The sequence below is a fragment of the Pleuronectes platessa genome, chromosome 2 (genome assembly GCF_947347685.1).
Source record: "Pleuronectes platessa chromosome 2, fPlePla1.1, whole genome shotgun sequence".
Taxonomy (NCBI): domain Eukaryota; kingdom Metazoa; phylum Chordata; class Actinopteri; order Pleuronectiformes; family Pleuronectidae; genus Pleuronectes; species Pleuronectes platessa.
The window spans coordinates 18,261,852-18,285,347 of NC_070627.1; the positions used below are offsets into that span (position 1 = coordinate 18,261,852).

At 41.1% G+C, this 23,496-nt stretch overlaps 2 protein-coding genes and 2 non-coding genes across 4 annotated transcripts; 3 read left to right on the plus strand and 1 right to left on the minus strand.

The window, feature by feature from the left end:
* Positions 1-12,697: 12,697 nt before the first annotated feature.
* Positions 12,698-16,936, minus strand: LOC128458165 (zinc finger and SCAN domain-containing protein 22). The gene is made up of 2 exons (XM_053442861.1): positions 16,637-16,936; positions 12,698-15,154 (listed from the first exon to the last, which is right to left on the minus strand). Exons 1-2 carry the CDS (start codon positions 16,815-16,817, stop codon positions 14,235-14,237), a joined length of 1,101 nt encoding a protein of 366 aa, XP_053298836.1. The 5' UTR covers positions 16,818-16,936; the 3' UTR covers positions 12,698-14,234.
* Positions 16,937-18,173: 1,237 nt separating this feature from the next.
* On the plus strand, positions 18,174-22,992 carry gnl3 (guanine nucleotide binding protein-like 3 (nucleolar)). Its single transcript, XM_053442848.1, has 15 exons — positions 18,174-18,274; positions 18,454-18,512; positions 18,665-18,805; positions 18,895-19,011; positions 19,093-19,164; positions 19,257-19,392; positions 19,528-19,631; positions 20,125-20,275; positions 20,497-20,584; positions 20,818-20,995; positions 21,099-21,241; positions 21,449-21,585; positions 22,063-22,202; positions 22,417-22,486; positions 22,569-22,992. The coding sequence occupies exons 1-15, from the start codon at positions 18,262-18,264 to the stop codon at positions 22,658-22,660; spliced, it is 1,641 nt and encodes a 546-aa protein (XP_053298823.1). The 5' UTR covers positions 18,174-18,261; the 3' UTR covers positions 22,661-22,992.
* On the plus strand, positions 19,915-19,998 carry LOC128425834 (small nucleolar RNA SNORA47). The gene has a single exon (XR_008333188.1). It is a non-coding gene; the product is annotated as a small nucleolar RNA SNORA47 (small nucleolar RNA).
* LOC128425820 (small nucleolar RNA SNORD19) lies at positions 21,300-21,374 on the plus strand. The gene has a single exon (XR_008333186.1). It is a non-coding gene; the product is annotated as a small nucleolar RNA SNORD19 (small nucleolar RNA).
* Positions 22,993-23,496: the final 504 nt, after the last annotated feature.

Here is a 23,496-nt window from a genome sequence, read left to right on the forward strand (position 1 = left end):
CATATGTGCACTGTGCACACTATAACAAAGTGGGTTTACTTTATTAATCAGATGTAACAAGCTTTATTTTGTATAAAATTACACACAACTAGAAATAATATGTCATTAATTATACATTAAACAAACACAGTTGTAGTCTAATAAGACGTTACAAGCTGTATTATTTATTATTATTATTATTATTATTATTTATTTTATATCAATAATAGCTATAATTAAAGATCGATTTTCATGTTGATAGTTATACACTTGTAATATTCTGCGTTGAGCATTAAATTATTGTTCTGTGTTGGCAGCAATCACTTTTCCGGTACACAAGCCCATACTGAAACAACCTTGACATACAGATACAATATTTAATGTTTTAACCCTGGGACATAACTTAAATGAGAGAAAAAAGTATCTCATTTAAGAAAAATACACATAAAAGAAAAAAAGATAAAGAAAAAAGAGGTGACTAGAGCTTTGGCATTACACGCATTAAAGGTGACCATCTTTCAATAAACCTGTTTCACTTGTAATCCTGCTGTGTTTTTCTATATAAAAAAGACCCGTCGGGCCCTGTCTCTCTATGGTAATATTGGCTGGGCCACCGACGGAATACACTTCTGTATGTGGTGATGCCTTGAGACAGTAAAGATGGCTCTAGGGCTTCTAGAAGCAAATATAGCTCCAGGGCCTCAGGCGGCAAATATGGCTCCAGGGCTTCCAGCGGCAAAGACGGCTCTGGGGCCTCCGACGGCAAAGACGGCTTTGGGGCCTCCGACGGAAAAGTCGGCTTTGGGGCCTCCGACGGCAAAGACGACTTTGGGGCCTTCGACGGCAAAGTCGGCTCTCGGGGCTTTGGCCGCCCTCTCTTGGCTTTCTGAGTGCCGGACTTCTTCCTAGATATCAGAATTTAGCAGAACATAAGCAGGTTTGTAACTATAGTTTTTTCCATACACAATCACATGAAGAAGAATATGGAGATAAGGATCATCTCACCACCATAATGGGCTTCGTGGAATAGGGGGAATTTGGTCTGCAAGGTTGGCTGGCCAGCTAGATATGGGCAACATACTTTCACGAATAAGTGGTTTGTTGTTCCAAAAAGGCATCGTCAGTCAGCGAGCGTTTATATGAGTCTACAGCTGCTGTTTCCTGAATCAAACTGTCATAACGTACAAAGTTTACACATTAGTTAATTTCCACGGTGAAAACGAAGGTATGTATTTATGAAACATTTAAAAGTTTATTGTGCAGAGTTTAGTGACATATAGTGGTAGTTGCATGTTGCAGCTGAATACTACACATCTCAATTTCAAAATAGTGAAAATATCGCAAAGGTTACTAGGGCCCGAGCACCGAAACAGTGGGAGGCCCTATTGAAATTGAATTGTTTTTTGGGCCCGAGCACCGAAACGGTGGGAGGCCCGTTTGTATTTCAAAGGATTTGTATTTCCCTTTCGGGCTTTTTCAGGGCCCAGAAATGCTCAAGTTCTTACCAAAGTTTGCAGGAAATTCAAACCCCCAAAAAGTTATTGTATTCTGGAGTAATTTGAAATGAGCGTGGCAAAATTGGCTCAACAGCGCCATCTAAGGAAAAGCCCCTCAGTTAGGTTTCACCGATCTTCACACAAATCGTAGCTCAGGTGTATCATGACTAGACAGAACATTTCCAAAGGTGCAATGGGAAAAACGCAACAGGAAGCCCGCCATTTGGGATTTAGTGGCCATTTTGGCCGCGTTCTCAATTTTTTTCTTTGACGAACTTGTCATAGGGCTTTCATCAGATCAACTTCGAAATGAGATGAGTGTCATCACAGCAAAATAGAGATCAAAATACCTTGAATTTCAACGGTCATTGACCGTGACGTGGCATCAAAGTTTGATTAAACGCCATCAAAACACAAGGTTCTGTATCTATGATCACAATCCTGATCGGAACAGCTCCATATATAAATATTAGTTCAGGGTCATAGCGCCACCTACTGATCAGTGTGAAAATTAAATTGTGGTAACATTGTCCAATTGACACAAAATTGCTCATACTACATCAGAGCGCCTACTTGAACAGATCTATATGCCTGTGCGTAATAATAGTGATGGCGCCACCTACTGGCAACAGGAAGTACGCTTTGTTTTACAACTAAGATTCGATTTACATAACATGTTCACAGTGTGATGTGTTATTTGATAGCGTGGCCCATAATGAGCAATAAGCAGGCAAGGATCGACATCGCGCGACGGACGCAGGATCGCTCTCTCCACCGACCGCAACAGGCTTCAACGTGCGGGTGCTCGGGCCCACCAGTGCTACAACGTAGCCCTAGTGATGTCTATTATTCATGGTTAAGTAATATTTGGAAACTAGACTGCAACTAACAGTATATATGGATTGATTTCATATAAGATAAAGAATTAATATATTTGTCTTACCTGCTCTGGGTCTGTAGGAGCAAATAGATTGTTGTAGATGTTTGATATACCTTTTAGTCTTTCCATCAAGTGAATGCAGCTCCTATTTAGACAAGTGTTTCTCTGCTTCATAGGAGTGTAAAGGTGCAAGGGCTAGATAAGATTTAGATGAAGGGAGTTCCTTTACCTTCCCCATATCCTTTACTTGAAAGCCCCCTTGATGTCATAGATTCCTGACTGTTATAATGAGTGATGCAATATATAAAGTAGATAATTGACTCTTTTTTGGGAGAAGCAGATCCAATAGAGGGCTTCATTTGATTTGAGACTTAGAGCGCTAAGGATCTCTGATCTACTGAGTGGACCACATGGCTTCCATAGTACTACCATACAAGCCAGCATCCAGTCAGCGCCTCCTAAAAGACAGCCCCGGCACTACGATTGGCCGGCATGTGTCCTTTCATAACAAACAAATAAGTCTCTTGAATAGATATGCTAGACCAAACAGGAAGCCCATTTTTACTTTAGTGGTCATTTTGGCCATATTCCACATTTTTACTTTGAAGTACTTGTCCCAGGGCTTTCATCAGATCAACTTCAAATTGAGATGAGTGGCATCACAACAAGATGGAGATAAAAAAGTTGGCCACTAAATGCAAAACAGCAGGCTTCCTGTTGCGTTTTTCCAATTGCACCTAAGACTTGTTTGTTTGTCTGGTCATGATACTAGTGTTGTGTCGTTCGTGAACGATTCGTTCATTTTGAACGAATCCTTACAAGGACTCAGGAGTAACGAGTCCTCTCAAAGAGAGATTTGTTAATTTTATCGTGGCCGCGCATTGGGACTGTTGCATAGGCTGATGCAGGTCACGTGAAAAAGGATCCAAAGACTCGTATCCGGCAGATGAACGAATCATTGATCCGAAGACTCTGTTGGCAGAAGAACGAATCATTGATCTGAAGACACGGTCGGGAGGTGAACGATTCGTTCATCTGCCGGGTACAAGTCTTTGGATCATTTTCCACGTGACCTGCATAGGCTCAGAAGAGGAAACAGAATGGATTTGTTAACCTCGTTCACTTTCGCATGACTAGGTTTAGTAAGACGTGAATGATATTTGTTCACAAGTAATAATTACAGGTTTCGTTATTTTAACTTTTTTGTACTTTACTTACAGTTCAGTGCAGCGTAATTGTTTGCCGTGATAATTAAATGCTAGTGTGATAATAAATTACCATTTCAAATCATCCAAACTGTCATGATACATTTTAATGCAGGAATTTCATGCAGGAATTTCTCCTGTGTTCATCTGAGGCATCAGAGAAAAGAAACCGGGCGGGGGCCCAAGTGCTCTTTGGTGACGTGGTTGATTACGTGACTGTTGATCATCCGTCCATCATCGTATAAAGCCCGCCCTGACAATTTGATTGGTCCGAACAGCTTCTGTTCGGGCATAGCTTCTCCCCAGCGGAGCGATGCCAGACCGAACTTCCCGACCTCAAATGTTGTGGGCGGGGCTAAGTTCGTCTGGCATCCAGGCTATAAATTGTCACCACTTTCAAAAGTTCATCTTTTGGTTCGTCAGTCCACAGAATATTTGCCTAAAAGTCTTGGGGATCATCAAGATGTGTTTTGGCAAATGTGAGACGAGCCTTTGTGTTCTTTTTGGTCAGCAGTGGCTTTCGCCTAGGAACTCTGCCATGGATGCCATTTTTGGCCAGTGTCTTTCTTATTGTTGAATCATAAAAACTGACTTTAACTTAGGCAAATGAGGCCTGCAGTTCCTTAGATGTTGTTCTTTGGTCTTTTATGACCTCCTGGATGAGTCATGATGCGCTCTTGGAGTAATTTTGATATGCCAGCCACTCCTGGGAAGGTTCACCACTGTTCCAAGTCTTCTCCAAATGTGGATAATGGCTCTCACCGTGGCTAACTGAAGTGACCAAAGCCTTAGAAATGGCTTCATAACCCTTTCCAGACTGAATCCATCTGTTTTTGAATTTCTTTAGATCGCGGCATGATGTGTTGCTTTTTAAGATCTTTAAGCCTACTTCACTTTGTCAGACAGGTTCTATTTAAGTGATTTCTTTATTCAACAGGTCTGGCAGTAATCACGCCTGGATGTGGCTAGTGAAATTTAATTCAGCTTTCCAAAAAATTTTGTTAATCACAATTCATTCATGATTTATCATGGGGGGCAATTACTTTTTCACATAGGACCAGGTAGGTTTGGATAGCTTTTTTCCCTTAATAAATGAAATCATCATTTGAAAACTGCATTTTATATTTACTCGGGTTATCTTTGTTTAATATAAAAATTGGTTTAATGATCTGAAACATTTAAGTGTGACAAATATGCAAAAACATAAGAAACCAGGAATTGACAATGTATGTCTGTTGCATGTGTATTTCTGGCACTTGATGCATGTGCACTGGTCTTGCTTCCATCTTGGCGGCGTTTCTTTTTGTTGCTACCTGGTTTGGTCCATTTCCTTACACCTCTCTCTGAAAAACACGCTGCTTGTGATGAGGGGCCACACAGACAAACCTATTTATTTGTTGAATCCCGCCCCAATTTGCAGCTGGGATGGTGTGTGAGAAATTACAGAATGGTTCCCATCAGACGGAGGGTAAAATATTCAGGAATGCAGGGGCAGAGAGGTGTTGGTGCTTGAAATGCAGCAATGTTGTAACCAGGTTGACATTTTTTTCGGGAATAGCAAGTACAGACAGATCAAATTCACACACGCATTCGCACACACACACTCGGTCAAACACTAACAGCAGGCCCAGATAGGTGGAGGACAGAGTGAACCTACAATTTCCACACTTTTATTGACCTCAGCGCCAGAGGACCCAAACACCACATATGTAATATAAATGTGTGGTCGGATGTGAAGTGAACAATCATTGAAACTATGTTCCTTCTTATGTTGTTCACAGAAAATGAGCCACGGCCAATGAGTCTGAGGTGGAAAAAATGGCTATGGTTAATGGCATCAGTTTTCTTTTAGTAAACGTTGAAAGCGGGTCCCACAGAACCCAACACCACACAAGGGTTAACGAGACTGAATCTTGGAATGGACAATTTACTGTTAAGTTTATGATCCCATATATCGAAGGTCAGGTTTCCAACAGCCTGTATTTCCAATGTTAACCTTTTAAGACGCTGGAAAAAGTGATGGCATTGGCTTCAAGTAGAGAGTGGATATCTGTTACTGGCTTTAAACCATTAAAGCTGTATTCTTTTTCTCATCATAATTCAGCTCTTACGTCGTTTTAAGATGCTGGCTTTTGGCAGGACGCTGGAGGGTGTGCAATAAATTTCTTCCTTCTATTATGCGTCCTAAAGTCTTAAAACCCTTTCCTGTAGTCTGGCCAGCTTGTCTATGGGGTTGCTTTTTTAATCGTATTGATTTTGAGGGTAATTCAATCAACAGAAAAAAAACGTTTTTATTCAAGCCTGCCCTCTCTGAACCTCGTCGCCCCACTGGGTCAAAGCACCAGGGTTGTTAGTGAGCGTACTCTTTTATGAAGCTTCCTGTCTAATGAGGCCCACACAACCCAGTGCCCAGTGAACCAAGACGCCCTCACCCTCTCATTTGCTTTCTCCCCCCTTTTCTTAGCCTATACCCTCTTTTCTGCCCTCTCCTTCTCTGTAAACACAAAAGTAAATGAAATAACTGTAATTATCTATCTATATTAACCCCAGATAGACCTTTGTCATAGGAAAATTACTTCATTAAGATACTTAAGCTGTTTTGATGAAATTCACATAATCCCATTGGCACAGGCCATTTGCCTATCGGGTTATTTTTGCGGGTGTAGGTTTGATGAGATTGCAGATGGTAGGGGTGGGAAGTATCGGCTGCTTTTTTTCTAAGTGTAGCCTGCTCTTGCTATCGCCCTTCTGGAATTACCAACCGTAGCTTTAAGGAGTCTAAGTAGAGCATCATATGAAGCAATTCAGCATTTCAGCAGATGGAGAAACCAGAGATTTGACAACTACCATGTTGTTGTTTTTTAGCTACAATTAGACAACTGCTGTTCAGAGCTGGGGGGGGCAACCCGCCGTGATGTAACCCACTGCCGGTTTGAAGCCTAGATTTTGGCATTCTGTCCAGAACCATCTTGGCTTTTTGAAACCACAAGTAACCATATTTGGAGAAGCACCCCCGCTTTGCTGATCCTTCCCATCCCGGTCGCCACCTATTCCAGAGACTCCCATCCGGAAAAAGTTTCCAGGCCATCAGGACTAAAACCTTGCCTTACCTGAACAGTTTTTCCCTATGGCAGTGGGGCTCACAAACAAGCCCCCTACATCACACTGACTCGGCTGACCCCCCTCGCAGTCGCACATAATTTATAACTATATATTATTGGCACTATCACCAATCCCTGCACCTTAGAACCGCACGTGCCCATAACTCTCTTACTGTATATATTGTTGTTCTATTGTTGTTTTTATATTGTTGTTTGTACAGTGCACCAACCACACCAAGGCAATTTCCTGTATGTGCAAATATACATGGCAATAAAAATAATTCTGATTCTTCTCCAAATATGGTGAGCCTGACTGAGATCTTTCAGGACACTTCATGCATCTATGACCTGCATCCATTGGACAGTACTAGCTGTCAATCACGGTATCCATGCCCCCATTGCTTAAATGGGATAATAATTAATTGAAGTGGACTTAAAACTAAAGTAATTTTCCCGTAGGCTTCTGTACTTCTTTTTGGAACCAGTGGGGCCCTTGGTCATCTGATTGCATACAGGTTTCAGGCACTTCCGGGTGGGTTTCACTTGAGTCTGGGTCCATTTGTATGGGGTTTATTGAACAATCAGTTACACCAGGGTTCCCCGGTATGTTTGCTATGTGAAACATGAAGTTTAACACATGAAATAACCAAAGCGTCTTACAGATTATTAGCTTGTTTGCTTTTTTTAACACAAAATTGTCAAGCTTCAGGAGTGTTTAATATCTTTTATGTGTGGTTATAATTAGAGCCTGCCATCCCCCCCAACCCATGTGTACTATCTAATGGTTATTTTCCATCACTCCCTGTTGATATGCCATCTGTCAAAGCATCGTAAAACCCTGAAGCCGGGTGATTTATTTTGCCACTCAGAGGCGATCACTGCCAGAGGGTGGAAAGACACATATATCTAGCCTGGGTAGAAGGACCAGAAATATGACTGTGCTTGTAATCCTGGAGAAGTATGCCCTCAGACAGTGCATGTCCAACGTGTTGTCCAGGCAGACAACACGTTTTCCCAACAATTCCTGCTGGGAAGACCACTGGGAAATGCCATGACAGGCTAAAGAGACGGCTAGACTGCGATGGAGAGAGAGTTAGAGAGGAGGATGAAGTGACGGTTGAAGGGAGACGTCGGGAGAAACAGAGGAGAGGTGGTGTGGAGAGGAATAGAGAGTGTAAATGAGAAGGATATCACTAGTTACATGTGGGGAAAGGAGTATAGATGAATGTGGATAAGATTAGGAGAATGAAAAGATGATTTGTGACTCAGATTTGTAAATCAATCTTAACTTTTGTGGCTCTGCATAGAATATATTTTGTTAGGATTATTTGACTTTAAGTATTCGTTTGAAATGCATCAATACATGGGATCCAGGAGGTGCTGGTGAAGATGCATGATGCTGCATTCATTTTTCTTTCATATTTCATAACTTTTTCATTACGCTTTCGTTTTTTCACCTCTACAAGACTTTTGATCGTCTCAATTTCTACAGACCTTACCCCCACCTCTTTCCTGAACCTGGCAGTAAGAGGAAGAAACAAAAGTGAAGAGGGTGCTCTACTGGGATATTTGCAAAATAGGTCTTTAATCCTATTATGGACAAATACATTTTCTGTAATGCTGGACTATGGATTTTCCAAAGGATTATATACAGTAATTAGTCCACATGGCAAATCGTATTAGTGTAAAGCCACTCTTTACAGAGTCTTTAACAGTGAAAGAGACTTTACTCCAGATCCATGAGTGAAACACAACCAACAAGTTTTTTAATCTCCACTGTGTGATCAGTTGCAGTTCAACTGAGACAACATGTAAAGTAAAACTGTATTGGTCACGCGAACAGTCTATTTTTGTCGCCTAATCTCTGTGTGAGCGAGGTGGGGAATGAAAGAGTCACTTCATGGGGCTAGCAAACTGCAACATGGTTTTCTGTGGAGCGTCAACTTTGGTCAACTTTGACCTACAATATTTGCTTCTCATTTGCTTATATGTGACTGTGCCCAGTGTTACTGTGAAGGACAGGGTGTGGTAATTTCCCTAAATTTGCCCAAAAATAAAATATTTACTGTTACATTTACTTTGAATGTGTAATCTTGTATCTGTTGTGTGTTCACTTAATGTCCTGTGAATAACCCAAAACTTGAAAGACAGTAGAGTGTACAAATCCACTCAAAACTTAATGGATGCTTACTTGGCCCATGTCCCATCCTTCCACCAAAATTCTGGAAATCCTTTCAGCTGTTTTTGTGTAAACTTACGTCAAACCAACCAACAAGCAATAAAAATTAAAAACTAACAGATATTGCAAATAAAAGACAACAAAATAAAGTAAATTGCACATAACCTATATCACACTTTTAGATACATTTATAAAGTAACTATAACTATTATATACAAAATAAATCTAAAGCCTGATCAAAGTCGGAGGCTGCCCAGTCGCCACATCTAAATCTGCCACTGGAATAGACTGGTAGCCATTATAGCTTCCGGACACAAAAGCATCCTACAGCCACAAGAGAACAGTAAATTATAGGATGAATGCAATATATTTTAATGTCTTCTTATATATAAGGAGAGATATTGCTTCCACTTATATCGTTCTAATTGATGTCTGTTTTTAGCTTTAACGGCCAAGTCATTACTTGACGTGACTGTGCACCACTGAGTCTACTGAGGAGGGATTACTCATGGAGGATCTTTGTCTCTGGTCGATCAAATCCCTTCAGCTCCATCTCACATTAACCACAGTCCTCCCTAAGTAGTGTTCTATCTTCAGCTAAAACTGGGATCATACAGATGTGAAGAACAGCTCGATGTGTGAAAGAGTGTTCAGCCAAAAGCTGCAGGATATGAAAAAATGAATCATTATTATTTCAGCCGACTTGTGATGCATCCTCCCAGAGATAGCTGGGAAATTAAAACATCTACAGAGATGTCAGGTTTTCCCACCTGTACCACAGGATCGATTTTTATTTTCACAAGGAAATAATTCATCATCAATCCACATGTCAAGATATATATTTGTCCCTGACAATGTTTAATTTGTCAAAGCTGGATGTTTGTCAATATGTGGTGGAGGAGGGTTTTTGAGAGACAGATTATTCTCAGTATAAAAAACAGTACTGATATATGATTGGGAAAAAATTGAATTTGCAGCTTGTCTTGTGTAAAGGTCACCACGCGCCACTGCCCCTTAGCACATTTATGAAACTTATTATTTTTGCCAGCCTCCTTCGTTATGACCTGCCATCTTTTCTGAATGCTAAAACCAGGGACCGATCTCCAAATCGTATCTCCCTGTTCACTTAATCAACCCAAAGCTGTCAGACACCGAAAACCTCCCTCGCTCATGAAATATAGATGCTCCCTGCTATTGTTAGATATTAGGAACATGATGATCAATCAAACTGTCTCATCCACGGCACATTAGGAAACCACTGCGTGTTCTTAGAGTCGCTTTGGAATAAATGTCCTTGTCAGTCTAAACTTGCCCTTTTTAAGGACTGTAATGCAGCTCTAGTAGAGAATCACAGTAGCTGCAGGGCAGTAACATTTTATTTCTCGTTATTTCTGGTGCTGTTCTCCATTGAATGTTGATTTTTATTATTAATTTCCCCGTTAAAGTCTGGGCAAAGCAACAAATAGAATTTGAGACATAACGGCTTATTGAAATACCCTTATTTATTTTGCCTCCGGAGAAATCACATAAAACATTATCAGACTGCAGGGACTGGTGATGTGGAAAAGCCAAATAAGATTGCTCTAATCAGTTTGTATTGGAAGCACATTCCATCAAGAGGCAGTCCAGATGAAAACTGTCCTCAGTGAGACTCACAATGATACTGGTACTGATATTTCAATATTAGGTAAAAGTGAATATATAATGCCCTCACATTGATTTATCTCCACATGCAAATCAGCCTCAAATTATCCAGAGTTAAATATGCATCCGTCTCTTATCTAAACAGCTAATCCTTTGAGGGTAGCAGGCTGGAGCCAATCCCAGTGGGGCATGAGGGAGTGTACACCCAGGACAGGTCGCCGCCATATTGCAGGACCAATATTTAGATTGATTTATTCATATGTAGGTTCAATTTAGAGTGTTGAATTAATCCAACCCCAGTCTGCATGTCTTTGGATGGTGGGATGAAGCCGGAGTACCCAGAGAAAACCCGCACAGACCCAAGGAGAACATGCAAACTGCACACAGAAAGACCCTCTGCCAGCTGGGATTCAAACCTTCTTGCTGTGAGGCGACAGCTGAGGGGGGGGGGGGGGGGGGGGGGCTTTTCAAAAGACGACAGACACAGAGCCCTTTTCTTTACTGTGAGGTAAAAGTCATATAATAAGTGGCATTTCTTCATTAGCAAATAAAAGGTGTCAGGACAGGAGAATCAACACTGATGCTCAAACAACAGACTGTGGCGGCTGATTGCACAGCAGATGAGTGATCACCCTGTGAGAGCCGAGGAAGTTTCTTCCACTGGGTCGTCTATTAGCAACTTGATTGATCTGCATAAAAGTGGAAGGTTACCACAATAACTTCTGTTTATTCTACATATATCAGCTACGCGTCTCCCTCAGTCGACCTGGCTTCCTTCCACTGGACCTCCTGGTCGTTGGTGCTGTGTTGTGTGCATCCACCATATCCTGACACGTCACTGCAAATCCCAGTGACAGAAGGGCCTATTGACTCGATAACTTTGTTCTCATTATTCATGGCTGCTGGCAGATTTAACTTTATTGTCACAACTAAAACAGAATAAACTGTTATGATTGTGATGAGGTTCACAGGAATGACAGTATTCCTTCACATCTCGAGAGGCGCTTCATGAAAATGGAAATCGTTTGTTTAGGTTCCGACAGTCCGACTCTTCCTGATGTAGCCAGCTTACAACCAAATATGGAAATAATGTGTTGCTGCAAAGTAGCGCTTTTAGTTATTTCGATTACAAACAATTTCTCTTCTTTTTGTTGAGGTATAAATAAATAGCCTTTCACCTTATAGCAGTTACACGGATAAAAAATGAAAAAATCTCTAGATGGAATTCAATATTAAATATATAAGGCATCAGAATTTTACGTTTTCTTATCACACCTCCCTTCATTTGTACTGGCTTGTTGACAGGGTACAACTCATTAAACTTATTCATGTGGAAAGAACCCCACCAAGTGTCGTTTATATGTTACTACAGAGCAACACCGCGTGGACTCTGGCAATGCACCAATCGTTTTGTTTTTCAAAATACTTCCAAGCTTTAAGCACATGATGTGTTTGAGGACTTGACTTGACAAATTTAATATTTTATTTTATAGATTTTTGAGGAAGCTGTGGGAATCAATTGCAGTAATTGAGAAAATTGTGCAGCTTGTCAGGAAAATGAAAACATCAACAGTAGTCCAAGTAAACCATGACAGCGTGACAAGAGACATGCACAATTATTTTTACACCCATGTCGCATACCACTGTAACATTTCAAGTTGTCTTTCCGCATAATATCAATCAGGTCGTATATGAAAAACATATTTAGCTTAGAAGAAAGAATAACAGAAGTGTATTGAATTCACTTCAGTTAAAAACTTAAGATGTTTTTCTTAATTGACGATACAGCTCAAAATACATGCCTCCTTACTAATCCTAAAATCTTGAGGTTCCTGTGATAAGCCCAACATTTTTTAAATACCATCTATACAAGTACACAGGAGGGTCATGTTTTCTTCAGTTCTCTAAGTCGGCTGAATAAGAGCTGCTCTTGGGATGTTGAATCAGATTCAATTATCATTATCATTTATCTTTGTCATGAAAACTTTCTCTGAAAAACAGAAAACACTTTAATCAAGTGAATGCAGTACACTTTAATACTCTATTATTATTGTTCTCAAATGAACTTTCTGATGAATAAATAATGGGGGAAAAATTGAGTCTCTACTGTCTATAACAGAGAGTGCAGATCACACTCAAATTTCATCAGATCCGTTTCATGACAGACTTTTAAAGTTGGCTTTGTTCCCACACACACACACAATACAAGGCAATAAGAATTGATACTCAATGACTACTTTATTAAAAAATAACATTTAATATGCAATGATACAACACTGTCGAGTGGAGTGTGTGAGTGTGTGTGTGTGCAAGGGGAAGAACTGGTGTCGGAGAGAAGACATCAAAGGTTGCTGGTCAGCTGTGAGGACATGCTGTAGTCGTCTCATGCTGCATTCATCACACATGGATGGAGAACTTGGCCAGGCTTTGGCATCCTGAGCAATGACTTACATCTGACAGTCTGAAGGTTTCATTTTGTTTTGCTCATCTTTATTATAAGCAGGGACTAATTCAATGGGGGAAAAAACTCCCACACCCTGAGTTTCTGACTTGTGTGATAGCAGTATTTAGTCAGAGGTTAGTATATTTGGATTGCCCTTGTGTCATGAATGCAGCTTTAGTCCTGAGAGGAGAAAGGTAACTGTAGGGTCTACTGTTTGGGGAGGGGGGGTCAATCCACGATGGGCAGAGGAAGTACCCAATTCCATCATCAAATCAACCACAGCGGAGAGCAAATCTGAGACCCCTGAAAAACAACAGAGATGTTCAGCTAATACTGTATGGCCCTAATGTAGAGTGAATGTCTGCATCGTCTCGGATAGATGCCATAGTTCATGTCATTTCAAAAATAAAACAAAAACACCACAATATTCCTAAGTGTATGGTAGACGGAGACTAGTGGTATTTTACAAAATGTCACATTATTTCACAAAATAGTGGAGCATTCTCCAAGAGATGTGTCCTTGTGTCAGTGGACAACATGAAGCACTGACGATGTGGGATGGCAGTTTTCAGCTCTGCAACAATGTAACGGCACCGAGAAGCAAAAAGAAACAAACATAATGACGGAGACAAGTGCGAGATCAGACTCCTTGTAAACAAGTCCAACGTCTAAGGGGGGGCGTTTCACGATCTTTTTTGTTTGTTAAAATTGCTACATTAAAAACAAACTCCTATTGGCAGTGTTAGACTAATCCAGATAACACATAGGCTTTCCCTGCCAATCCTCTAGTTAAGTTAGGAACTGGAGAGGATTTCTCAAACAAACCCATTCTTAATTTTAGGTCCTAAAATAATGTTTATGAGATCAATGTCAAGTCTGCAGATTTGAAACTTTGTAGCGATGAAGTGACTGGTTGATAACTGTGCTGGATATTGTTGCATTTCTTAATGCATCTCAGTTTCAAGGCATGTGTGGAAGACTTCATCATGCTAATTAGAAGACTAAGGAAAGGCTAGGTTATTCAAAAGGCTAGCTAATAACTGGAAATGTGTCTTGGAGATTTAATACTCTGAGACAGGTAGAAAATTAAGTAAATTGCTAATACAAAGTCTACTTAGGAGCTATGGCGTGGAGAAGTATTAGGATAGATTAAAAAAACAATCTTTCTCCAAGAGTTGCAGAATCCCTAGTTCTTGGACACGAGGAAGAAGAAAAAAAGCTTCGGTGGCAGCGATTTTAGCTTTTTGTAGAAAAGTTTCCCACATCAATCTGATTCACAAACTGGGTTCTTCAACAACACACTTGTATCATTGCCCCGAGAAATATGTTCCCTCGCGGCTATGGGTCTGGAGATGCCTTTTGATTTTGTCAGAGCGGCTGAAGCACTTGCCGCACACGGGGCAGCTGTATGGCTTCTCTCCAGTATGGATCCTCATGTGGACCTTCAGGTGAGCCATCTGCGTGAAGCCCTTCCCACAGATCTGGCACCGGAATGGTTTTTCTCCCGTGTGGCTCCGCTGGTGCTCCTGGAGTCTACCAGACGAGCTGCAGCATTTCCCACATACACCACAGCGGTATGGTTTTTCCCGTGTGTGCACTTGTACGTGCACGTGCAAGTGGCCAACGTGACTAAATGCCTCACCGCAAACCTTGCAGCAGAAAGACGACATGTGTGCTTGTAGGGGGGATTTCTGATTGGGGCATTCCACGGCATTGGCTGCTTGGTTGCGCATGTGAGAGGCCTGTGCTCTGCTAGCTCCAGTTCCAGCTCCCTTAGCACCAACCGACTGTCCTCCATTGTCCACGCCAATAATATCAATGTTGTTTTCATTTGAGCAGTTTGGGTTGACCGGTGCCAGAGGCTGGGCACCGCTGTTGGAGGACGTCGAGCCTCTGTGGCCTCCTCCGCTCTCCGCCTTCACATGCCTGGAGGGGCCACGGGAGCCGGGATCCCTCTCTCTGTTCTCCACACCCTGACTCTGAGGGAGGTTGGATGTGTGGGGGCCTTCCTGGGGATATTCATTTCCGACACGTGGAGGAGTGAACATGTTCTCCGGTGTGGTGCAAGAGCCGTGCCCCCGAAGCTGCTCCTCTCCTGGGTTGGCCCGGAGATCTCTTTTATCCTTGATCTGAATTGGAATGCGCTCCTCGTGCCCCATGCTGGGACTCCACTCGCGTCGTGGATGCTCACCATCCTCTTCCTCCAGCAGCGCCATGGATGGACGATCTAAGAAGACAGAAGGAAAATGTTAACTCTACAGTATCATTGGGATGTTTGAAGCTTTTAGGTGTTCTGATCATCTCTGATCAAACTTGTTTGATATTTAACTGATCCAGCACCCACCAATTTTTCATCAACAAAAATATGTCCACTCAACTCTCATTGATATATATATGCCACAAGGCCTTCGCGCTTCACAGAATTTCATGGTTTGAAAAGGATATGATTATTTACTTCAAATCAAATTGGACTTTGACGGTGTCTTTATCGAAGTTAAGAAACTGTAAATCTAAAGCAAAGCCTCCAAAGCAAATGCAGTATTAGGGCTGGGTATTTATTGCATTATAACTTTCAATAAGAGCAGATAGCAATGTATACTGTACCCAAAGCTCAGTATGCATTGTTGGATTGCTTGATGTAATGATGTACAACTCAGAATTGGTTTAAATGTTCTACCTCAGATGAGTCAAATTTTTACTGTCTATCAAGAGTACAAAAAGCACAACTTTCACTCAGGAGCAAAAATCTCTCTTTAAACTTATAAGAAATAATAAGGGTACAATTATCATGATCATTATGGATATTGACAAAAAAATGCATCATAATAAACTTGTATCACCTTATCGCCCAGTCCTATGACGCATCCTTCTGTAAAACCCCTCTTTATCAATGGAGCAAAGCACTGGACTCACTATCAGAACATAATAGAAGAATCACAGCTGTGGTGAAACACATGACTAAGCTCTCATGTGCTGTCACCAGGAAACTGAAAAGCAGAGATACACTCATCACCTCCACTGTGCATGAAGGCACATTTCATAGACGTGTGCTAATATGTTAAATGTTACTGTCACTTTTTGAGAAACCCTCAGCAACTATTTGATAGTCAACAGTACTGAATGTCATGTTTACATCTAATATTCACCCGCTTGGACCTATGATGGTCGCTTTACATGAACTCTCAGCATTTAACACTTTGATTTGGACACTGCTAAGTTAAAGGAAAAGTATTGTTTACAATCACAACAACTAGTGGCAGCCTCGGCCACTCTTTGGCAGCAGCTTCGGACGCGGGGGATGTTTTCAACTGAGAGTAAAAGATAAACACAGGGAGATGGCGCCTCCGTGCTGCTCAGTGTTCACCAGCACGTGTCACTGTCAAACTAACTGCGATGTGGACACGATCACTCCGTCCACGCACACGAGGAAAGTCAGGTGAAGCTGGATGCTCACTCTGGTTGTTAGCGAGTGTGCTAACCTAGCTCTCAGGCTAACGAACAAAGGTTGCTAATGCGCTAGCCGCACCACAACAACAGCGGCTAACTAGCTCGCTGACGGCTAAAGTGAACTATTTTTGGGGAGTGGGCCGACGTTATGTGTGGGACTAGTTGTTGTTGCGTGTGCCCCGTGCGCAGCCACTGGAGTTTCACCACCTCACAGCCTCTGGCTGAGCACGAGCCAGCACCGTTAGCTTCGAGCGGGGCTAACCTGGCCATATTTCAATCCCAGCGTCCCGCAGCCTGCGCCTCAGATGGTCGTTCTCACGCTCCCGGATCGCTATCTCCTCCTGGTACTCCAGGATCGTGTCCTCCACTGACTTGTAGATCTCCTGCGCAGCTAGCATGAGGCGCTCGGTCAGGAAGACGTTCAAAAACTGGAGCTTGGTCATTTTCTTGGGATGCACCGGGCTCCTGCTGGTATCCAAGATGGACCAAAAAAAGATGCTCGACCCAGTCACGTGACCCAGACTTTTCTCTTCTTCTTCTTCTTCGTTGTTGACTTAGACCCCCCCCCCCCCCTTCCCCTTCCCTCCATCCGTCCATTCTCCCTCCCTCGATGAGGCAGAGATGGTTTCACTCCGGTTAATGTGGAGAGGTCAGACAATCTAGTATATTTATAACCCTAATATATAGCTCACACATAGCTGACATAACAAAGTTTAATATTATATATAGATCACACATAGCTGAGAGAATATAGTATAATAGTATATACAGATCACACATAGCTGGCATTGCATAATGTAGTTATATAATATGTATAACATGAGACCTGCTGCTCTCACACTGACACACATGCTAAGCGTTGCAGTCTTAAAGTCCTGAAGTGGTAACATATGTCTTATACACTTATATGACTTGAAATCAGAAAAAGGTTTTCAGCTTTTCATCATACAATGAATTTGTTGTGGTGTTTGGTATAACATATTTGATAGAAAACACATTAATTAAAAAAAAGTAGGTGGGGATCTTAATTAGATTAAGCTGATTCAAGATTCAAAGATTATATTGACAATTTTGCAGTTGCAGTCCCTGAGGGTGAAGTGTGTGTGGGTTTTAGTGCATGTGTGTTAGTAACAGTCATTGACCTGTGTTTGTTATGGCTACTCCTCAGTCTCTGGAGGGTTGTTCACCAGTCTTTGCTGGGATGGAGGTCACAGCTCCAGGAAAAAAATGTTATTCTGTCTCCTGGTGGTGGATCTCAATGTCCTGATGGCAGCAGTTCAAAAAGGGGGCGGCTGGGTGTGTGTGGAGAAGCAAGAACTGTAACACAAAAACTGAACTCGTGAACTTGTGATAACATCCCAGTACAAGAGTTCAAGAGAGATTTTTACTGTCAGTTTCCTCAATGACAGTTTCATCTTCAGTAAGGTGTTGAGTCATGAATATATAATAATAACAATATAAAAGCATTATATAGGAAATTTGATCAGCTTGAATCATTCAGATTTTCATTTGATAAATATTTATATATTTATATATCAGCAGATATTTACAGATAATGGAAATAAAGTGTCAAATTAGTCAGTCAAAGATGCCTTAAATTCATTTTTTGTGTGTTTTCACCACCAGTTAAACTTCGATGACTTGATTAAGTTATTTAAGAATACCAAGCAGTGTTTTTTAACTTTCATTATATATATATATATATAAATAAAATAACAGCCATATCAGCACCATCCCCTTCCAGTTACATTAAACACTCCAGTCCAGCAGGTGGCGCAGCATCAGCAGCAGCACGCATGCAGAAGCGGAAGTGACAACACGTCACACTCGCGCGCCCCTCCACGTGTGAGAGCATTTCAGGCACATTGGCAGTTCTTCGGCAGCACCATGAAGCGACCAAGTAAGTGGACACGCTAAAATAGGCCTCACATTGCTTTTTAAGCGTTTTGATAATAAATATTGAGGATGTTTTACTCGGTTTATCTATCTATATTATAACCTAAGTGCTAACTACTCTATTTTGTCTGCTTTAGATTTAGCCAGCTTTAGATTTACCGTGTTTTCTCTTTGTGTCTCCAGAGTTAAAGAAAGCGAGCAAGCGTATCTCATGTTCCAAACGTTACAAAATACAGAAGAAGGTAAGTGACCATATTTAAACATTCACAATGAACTAGAGATAAAAATTTACAATTTGGTGGATTTTTGTGTGAAACGTGTTTTATTGCTTCTAGTTTCTGTTCGCAGTTTTATTTTAATGCCCACAAATTACATATCTATGTTTGACATTTAGGTCCGCGAGCACCTCAAGAAGCTCAGAAAAGAGGCGAAGAAGAAAGGAGTGAGCAAACGAGTGAAGAAGGATCCCGGAGTGCCCAGCAGTGCTCCGTTTAAAGAGGAGGTGCTCAGGGAGGCAGAGCAGCGGAGGATACAGGTTGGTACTATCTTAAAGTGGTTTCACACAACCAAATCACTGTCGGATTTCAAATTATCCCTTTTTAAGAATGATTTAATATCTTATAGATTGAAGAAGAAAAAACTAAAAAGAGAGAAATCGTAAAAGAGGAGCGAGCCAAGAAGAGGAAGAAGGAAAAGTCTGCTATCAAAGAAACTGAACCCAACGCAAAGAAGGCTCGGAAGGTAAAATGATAAGGCAGCAGACATCTGCTAAACCATATTTTAATGTTGAATCAACATAAATTGGTTATTTTACTTACACAGGAGAACGGGACAAAGTTACAGGCCGGCCCAGACAGGAATTCAAAACAATTCCTTTGCAGTGAATTAAATAAGGTAAGACCTCCAAGTCCCGGTCAGTGATTTACTGCTTGAGTTCTCTGTAAGAACTTGTCTATCGACGCTTAATCTGACCTCCATCTCTTCAGGTGATTGATGCATCCGATGTAGTGATTCAAGTCCTTGATGCCCGTGATCCTGTGGGGTGCAGGTGTCCCCAGCTGGAGGAGGCGGTGCTGCAGAGGGAGGGCAAAAAGAAACTACTCCTGGTTTTAAACAAAATAGGTAAATGGATATATGATAGTGTCAAGTTATAGTTAATTACACACGTGATTAGCAGGCCTGTTGTGAATCTTTATTGAAACTAGATGGACTGTACTTTTAACTTGTGTATTTCTTGTTGGGTTTTCTGTATTGTAGACCTGGTACCAAAGGAGAATGTGGAGAGGTGGATACAGTGTTTACAAAAGGAGTTTCCAGTTGTGTTGTTTAAAGCATCAACACAAATTCAGGACAAAACAGTGGTAGGACGTTCACTTTACAAATACGTTATCAAAAGATGTGAAATGCTTTACTGTATTGTTGCTCAGGTCTGAATGCATTCATAAAGCAGTTCATCAGAAGATTTTAGATAGTCTCCTAAATTCTTATATAAATATACGTTTTCATCCCACCCATATTTTCTAAAATGTATACTAAAGCCAGAGGTAAAATCATTTATTAAAAATTTTTTGCAAATGAGTTAGATGTAATATTGCCTGATAACTCATAAATAATGGATGTAATGAATGCTGTGTCAGTAAAATAAGGAGGACTGAGAAGGTTGAGCAGCTTCTGTTGTGCTGCTATAACTGGTTATAGCCTCCAAGAATAATTTACAAACCACATTTACCAGGTTTGTGAAAACAAAGCTGACATGTGTGTTTGTGAACAAAACTAAAAAAAGTTTTCATAAATCCAGTGTTTATTTGGCGAAGGTACTTCCACTAATCTGTCATCTGATTCTATCTTCATAAGCAAGCCAAGAAGAGCAGGATAGTGGCCTCAAACGAAGTCCTGGACAGATCCAGAGCAGCAGCCTGTTATGGAAGCAGCTGCCTTGCTGAGCTGCTCTCAACTTACGCTACTAACACAAAGGAGGAAGTTTCACTCAAAGTCGGAGTAGTCGGTAAGCACACTTTTCCAGAGTCCAAAACAAAATTTTCCTCCTTTTTAAAAAGTGGCTTTTTTATATTACTTTTGGAATCCTGTTGATTTGGATTGATATTTTTTATGAGAGCACTGTGACTCCTTTTCGGTCTAATGCGCCTCTGAGACTATTCTTTTTGGTTTCTTTGGCTCTGTTCAATGTACATGTCTGAATGTTTTATTGTTTGTATTTATCCTCAGGTTTTCCTAATGTTGGGAAGAGTAGTCTGATCAACAGTATGAAGGGAATCCTGGCCTGTAACGCTGGAGTCAAGAGAGGAATCACAAAGTGAGTGATGGGCATAAAAAAAACTCTAATCGCAACTGTAGCATTTCCTGTTTCACACATGATGGCTGTAGCAGTAGATGCTAATGTTAGTGCTCAGACACACACACTGTCATAAATCATTTTCTGATCAAGTTTCTTATTAATTAGTAGGACTAATGTTAATTGCATATCAGGGCCATAATCCTTTTACAGCTAAATATTCACATAATCACATGTTAACTCAAACTCTGCAGATCCATGCAGGAGGTGCACATCACAAAGAATGTGAAGCTAATAGACAGCCCCGGAGTCGTGGCGTCGCCATCCAACCCAAAAGCTTCTATGGCGCTGAGGAGTCTGCAGGTGGAGGAGGGCCAGGAGACTGTGTTGGAGGCCGTCAGGACTCTGCTCAAACAGTGTGACAAGTCACAGGTAGGAAGTGTTTCCATCACGACAGATGTGTTTCTTAACATCTGGTTCTGTTCAAACTTCAAATCAAAGTATTTAAAGTAGTCTATTGTTTATGCTCTCACAGATCATGCTTCAGTACACTCTGCCAGACTTCAGAAACTCTCTGGAGTTCTTGACCTTGTTTGCCAAAAGACGGGGTTATCTGCAGAAGGGGGGAGTCGCTAACACAGAGCAAGCAGCTGCAGCTTTCCTTGCTGATTGGACAGGGTGAGTTTGCTTTGACCTAAATATATTTTGAATATTGGGCTTCTGCAGTGCATCAATGTGGAAATGAGGACAAAAACGCAATTCTGGATTTTATAATGAAGACTTCTAATCCAACTCTGATCCAAACACGGTGCCTTGAAAAATATAATTACATAATACGAGTCTGGAGAGCTACATGTAATTGTAAAAACGTTTGTTGTCCCTCAGAGCGAAGATGAGTTACCACTGTAAGGCAACAGAGAGCAAGAGCCACCCTGCGTACCTGTCTGACGCTGTGGTCGCTGAGATGCAGAGCGGCTGGGACCTGATCCAACTGGAAAAGGGAAACAAAGAATGTCTGCAAGGTGCGGAAATATAGTTTGAATTATTCAAACAAATATTGGTTCCAGTTTTATTTAGGCTGTCAGAGGTTTGGAAGAGGAGATGCTGGATGAATGATCTTTATGCTGCATCCTGTTAAGCAGAAACTACTGCTCTTTTCTTTTAAGCACATTTCATCTTGTAATAAGTAACTAAATAGACTAATACGCTAGCACTCTGGTGAAACATGAAAGTGGATTGGCTGTGATTTAAGACGTTTCTATTTTTGCCTTGCTAATGTATTCAGTGACAAGCAAAAACCTGTGTTTACATCAATATTGTAATGATAACTGTCAAATAATGTGAGAAAAAATCAGTATTCCAAACATTGGCAGAAAGAGTAATATGAACTCTAGGGGCTACTACTGTGCTTTGTGAGTCCGGGTTAATCAGTCCAGTGTTTAAAATAATTTAGTCACCTATGAGTGAAACTGAGAACAATTTTTTTTTTTCTCTTGCAGGTGTGAAATGTCCAAACCAGGCCAGCAGTATAGGTTTCACGTCTAAAGGGCCGACAGTGGGTCTGCTGAACGTCAGTGAAGTCAGCGAGATAAAACTTCATGCTCCAACCACAGAGAGTGAAGCAGTGCAGAATGATGAGGTAACTATAGAGGTCATTAGTGTTTGTTTTGGAGAACTCTTCATAATAAACTGCTATCAGCCTGTTCAAGCATGGAAATGAGGACATATACGCAAGTCTGATTTGTTTGTGAAGACTTCTAATCCAACTCTGATCCTGCTGGCTGGACTTTGTCTTTCAGTTCTGTGTTTCTTGAGGATAGTTGGTATTTAAATTATGTAATCTTCTCTTCTAGCCTGAACAAATGCCCGGGGAGCTAAACAAAACAGAAGAGTTGGAGAAACCACCGACGATGCCGCTCATAAGTAAATTCAGTTTATATTAAAAAAAAGTTTTTTGCTAAAATCTGCAGTTGGTCAAGTTTTACTAATTGCCTTCTCTTTGCAGAAATCCCCCTCAAAGTGCGGTTTCCCATCGACATCACTCTCTCTGCCGCTTCAGTAAATGACGCCTATGACTTCAACATGGATTTTAAATGAGCTTCACCTTTCCGCTGCTTCTAAAATGACTTGCATGGTCTGAGGATGTAGACCTGGACTTGTGGCCTCCCCCAACTGCTGAACCCTGAAGGACAGTGGAAGTTTACCATACAAGAACTGACCTTTATTCTAGACAACAGTTTTCATTTGATAGCATTGAATTTTGTTTGTCTTGGGTTTATCTGCTGTCCAGGAGATGAAATGCTTGGTCGTATGTATTAATCACTGACTTCTCCTTTCTACATGTCATTGGGTCATTAGCAGTATCTTGTCAATACAGAATCTTGTAAATAGATGACTTACTATAAATGTAATAAATCCTCTATAAAGCCCTTTTTCCCCAAAACAATTGTTTTCTTGCCAATATTTCTATTAATGAACCAGAGTGCTTCACAGTGCAAGTCACATTCACTCATTTACACTCCCTTTCAGATAGAGCATCTATATGCAGCACTTCTCTGTCACACGGTATTCATTCGCTGTAGGAAACATAATGGGGTTCAGTGTTTTGCCCAAGGGCACTTCAGCATACAGACTGGATGTGCTGAACCATCAACACTGTAGAGGACGCCCCTCTACTTTATGAGCCAAAGGATATTGTGATCCGTTTAATCGTTGAGTTTGTAGAACTTTACAATTTCAACTCAATTACTGAAATTGCCTTCTTCCAATTTTGGGTTTCATTAATCTAAAAATTGCATTTGTGAAATTAGGTTTCACTTGTCTCTTGAGAGCAGGTACTTGAATCAGAACTTTTCACAAAAAGATGCCATGGGGCGTTCTGTTCCTGGATGTGGCCATGAAGGGATTCCATCTGTGGCCCTGAATTACAAGAT

Excerpts from the sequence above, each read along its gene's own strand:
- LOC128458165 (XM_053442861.1), bottom strand. The coding sequence starts at position 16,817 with ATGACCAAGCTCCAGTTTTTGAACGTCTTCCTGACCGAGCGCCTCATG. Across the intron at positions 15,155-16,636 it reads TGGGATTGAAATATGGCCAG|ATCGTCCATCCATGGCGCTG; the intron begins GTTAGCCCCGCT and ends CTGTCTTCTTAG.
- gnl3 (XM_053442848.1), top strand. Across the intron at positions 20,996-21,098 it reads AACAGTGTGACAAGTCACAG|ATCATGCTTCAGTACACTCT; the intron begins GTAGGAAGTGTT and ends ATGCTCTCACAG. Across the intron at positions 21,586-22,062 it reads AAACAAAGAATGTCTGCAAG|GTGTGAAATGTCCAAACCAG; the intron begins GTGCGGAAATAT and ends TTTCTCTTGCAG.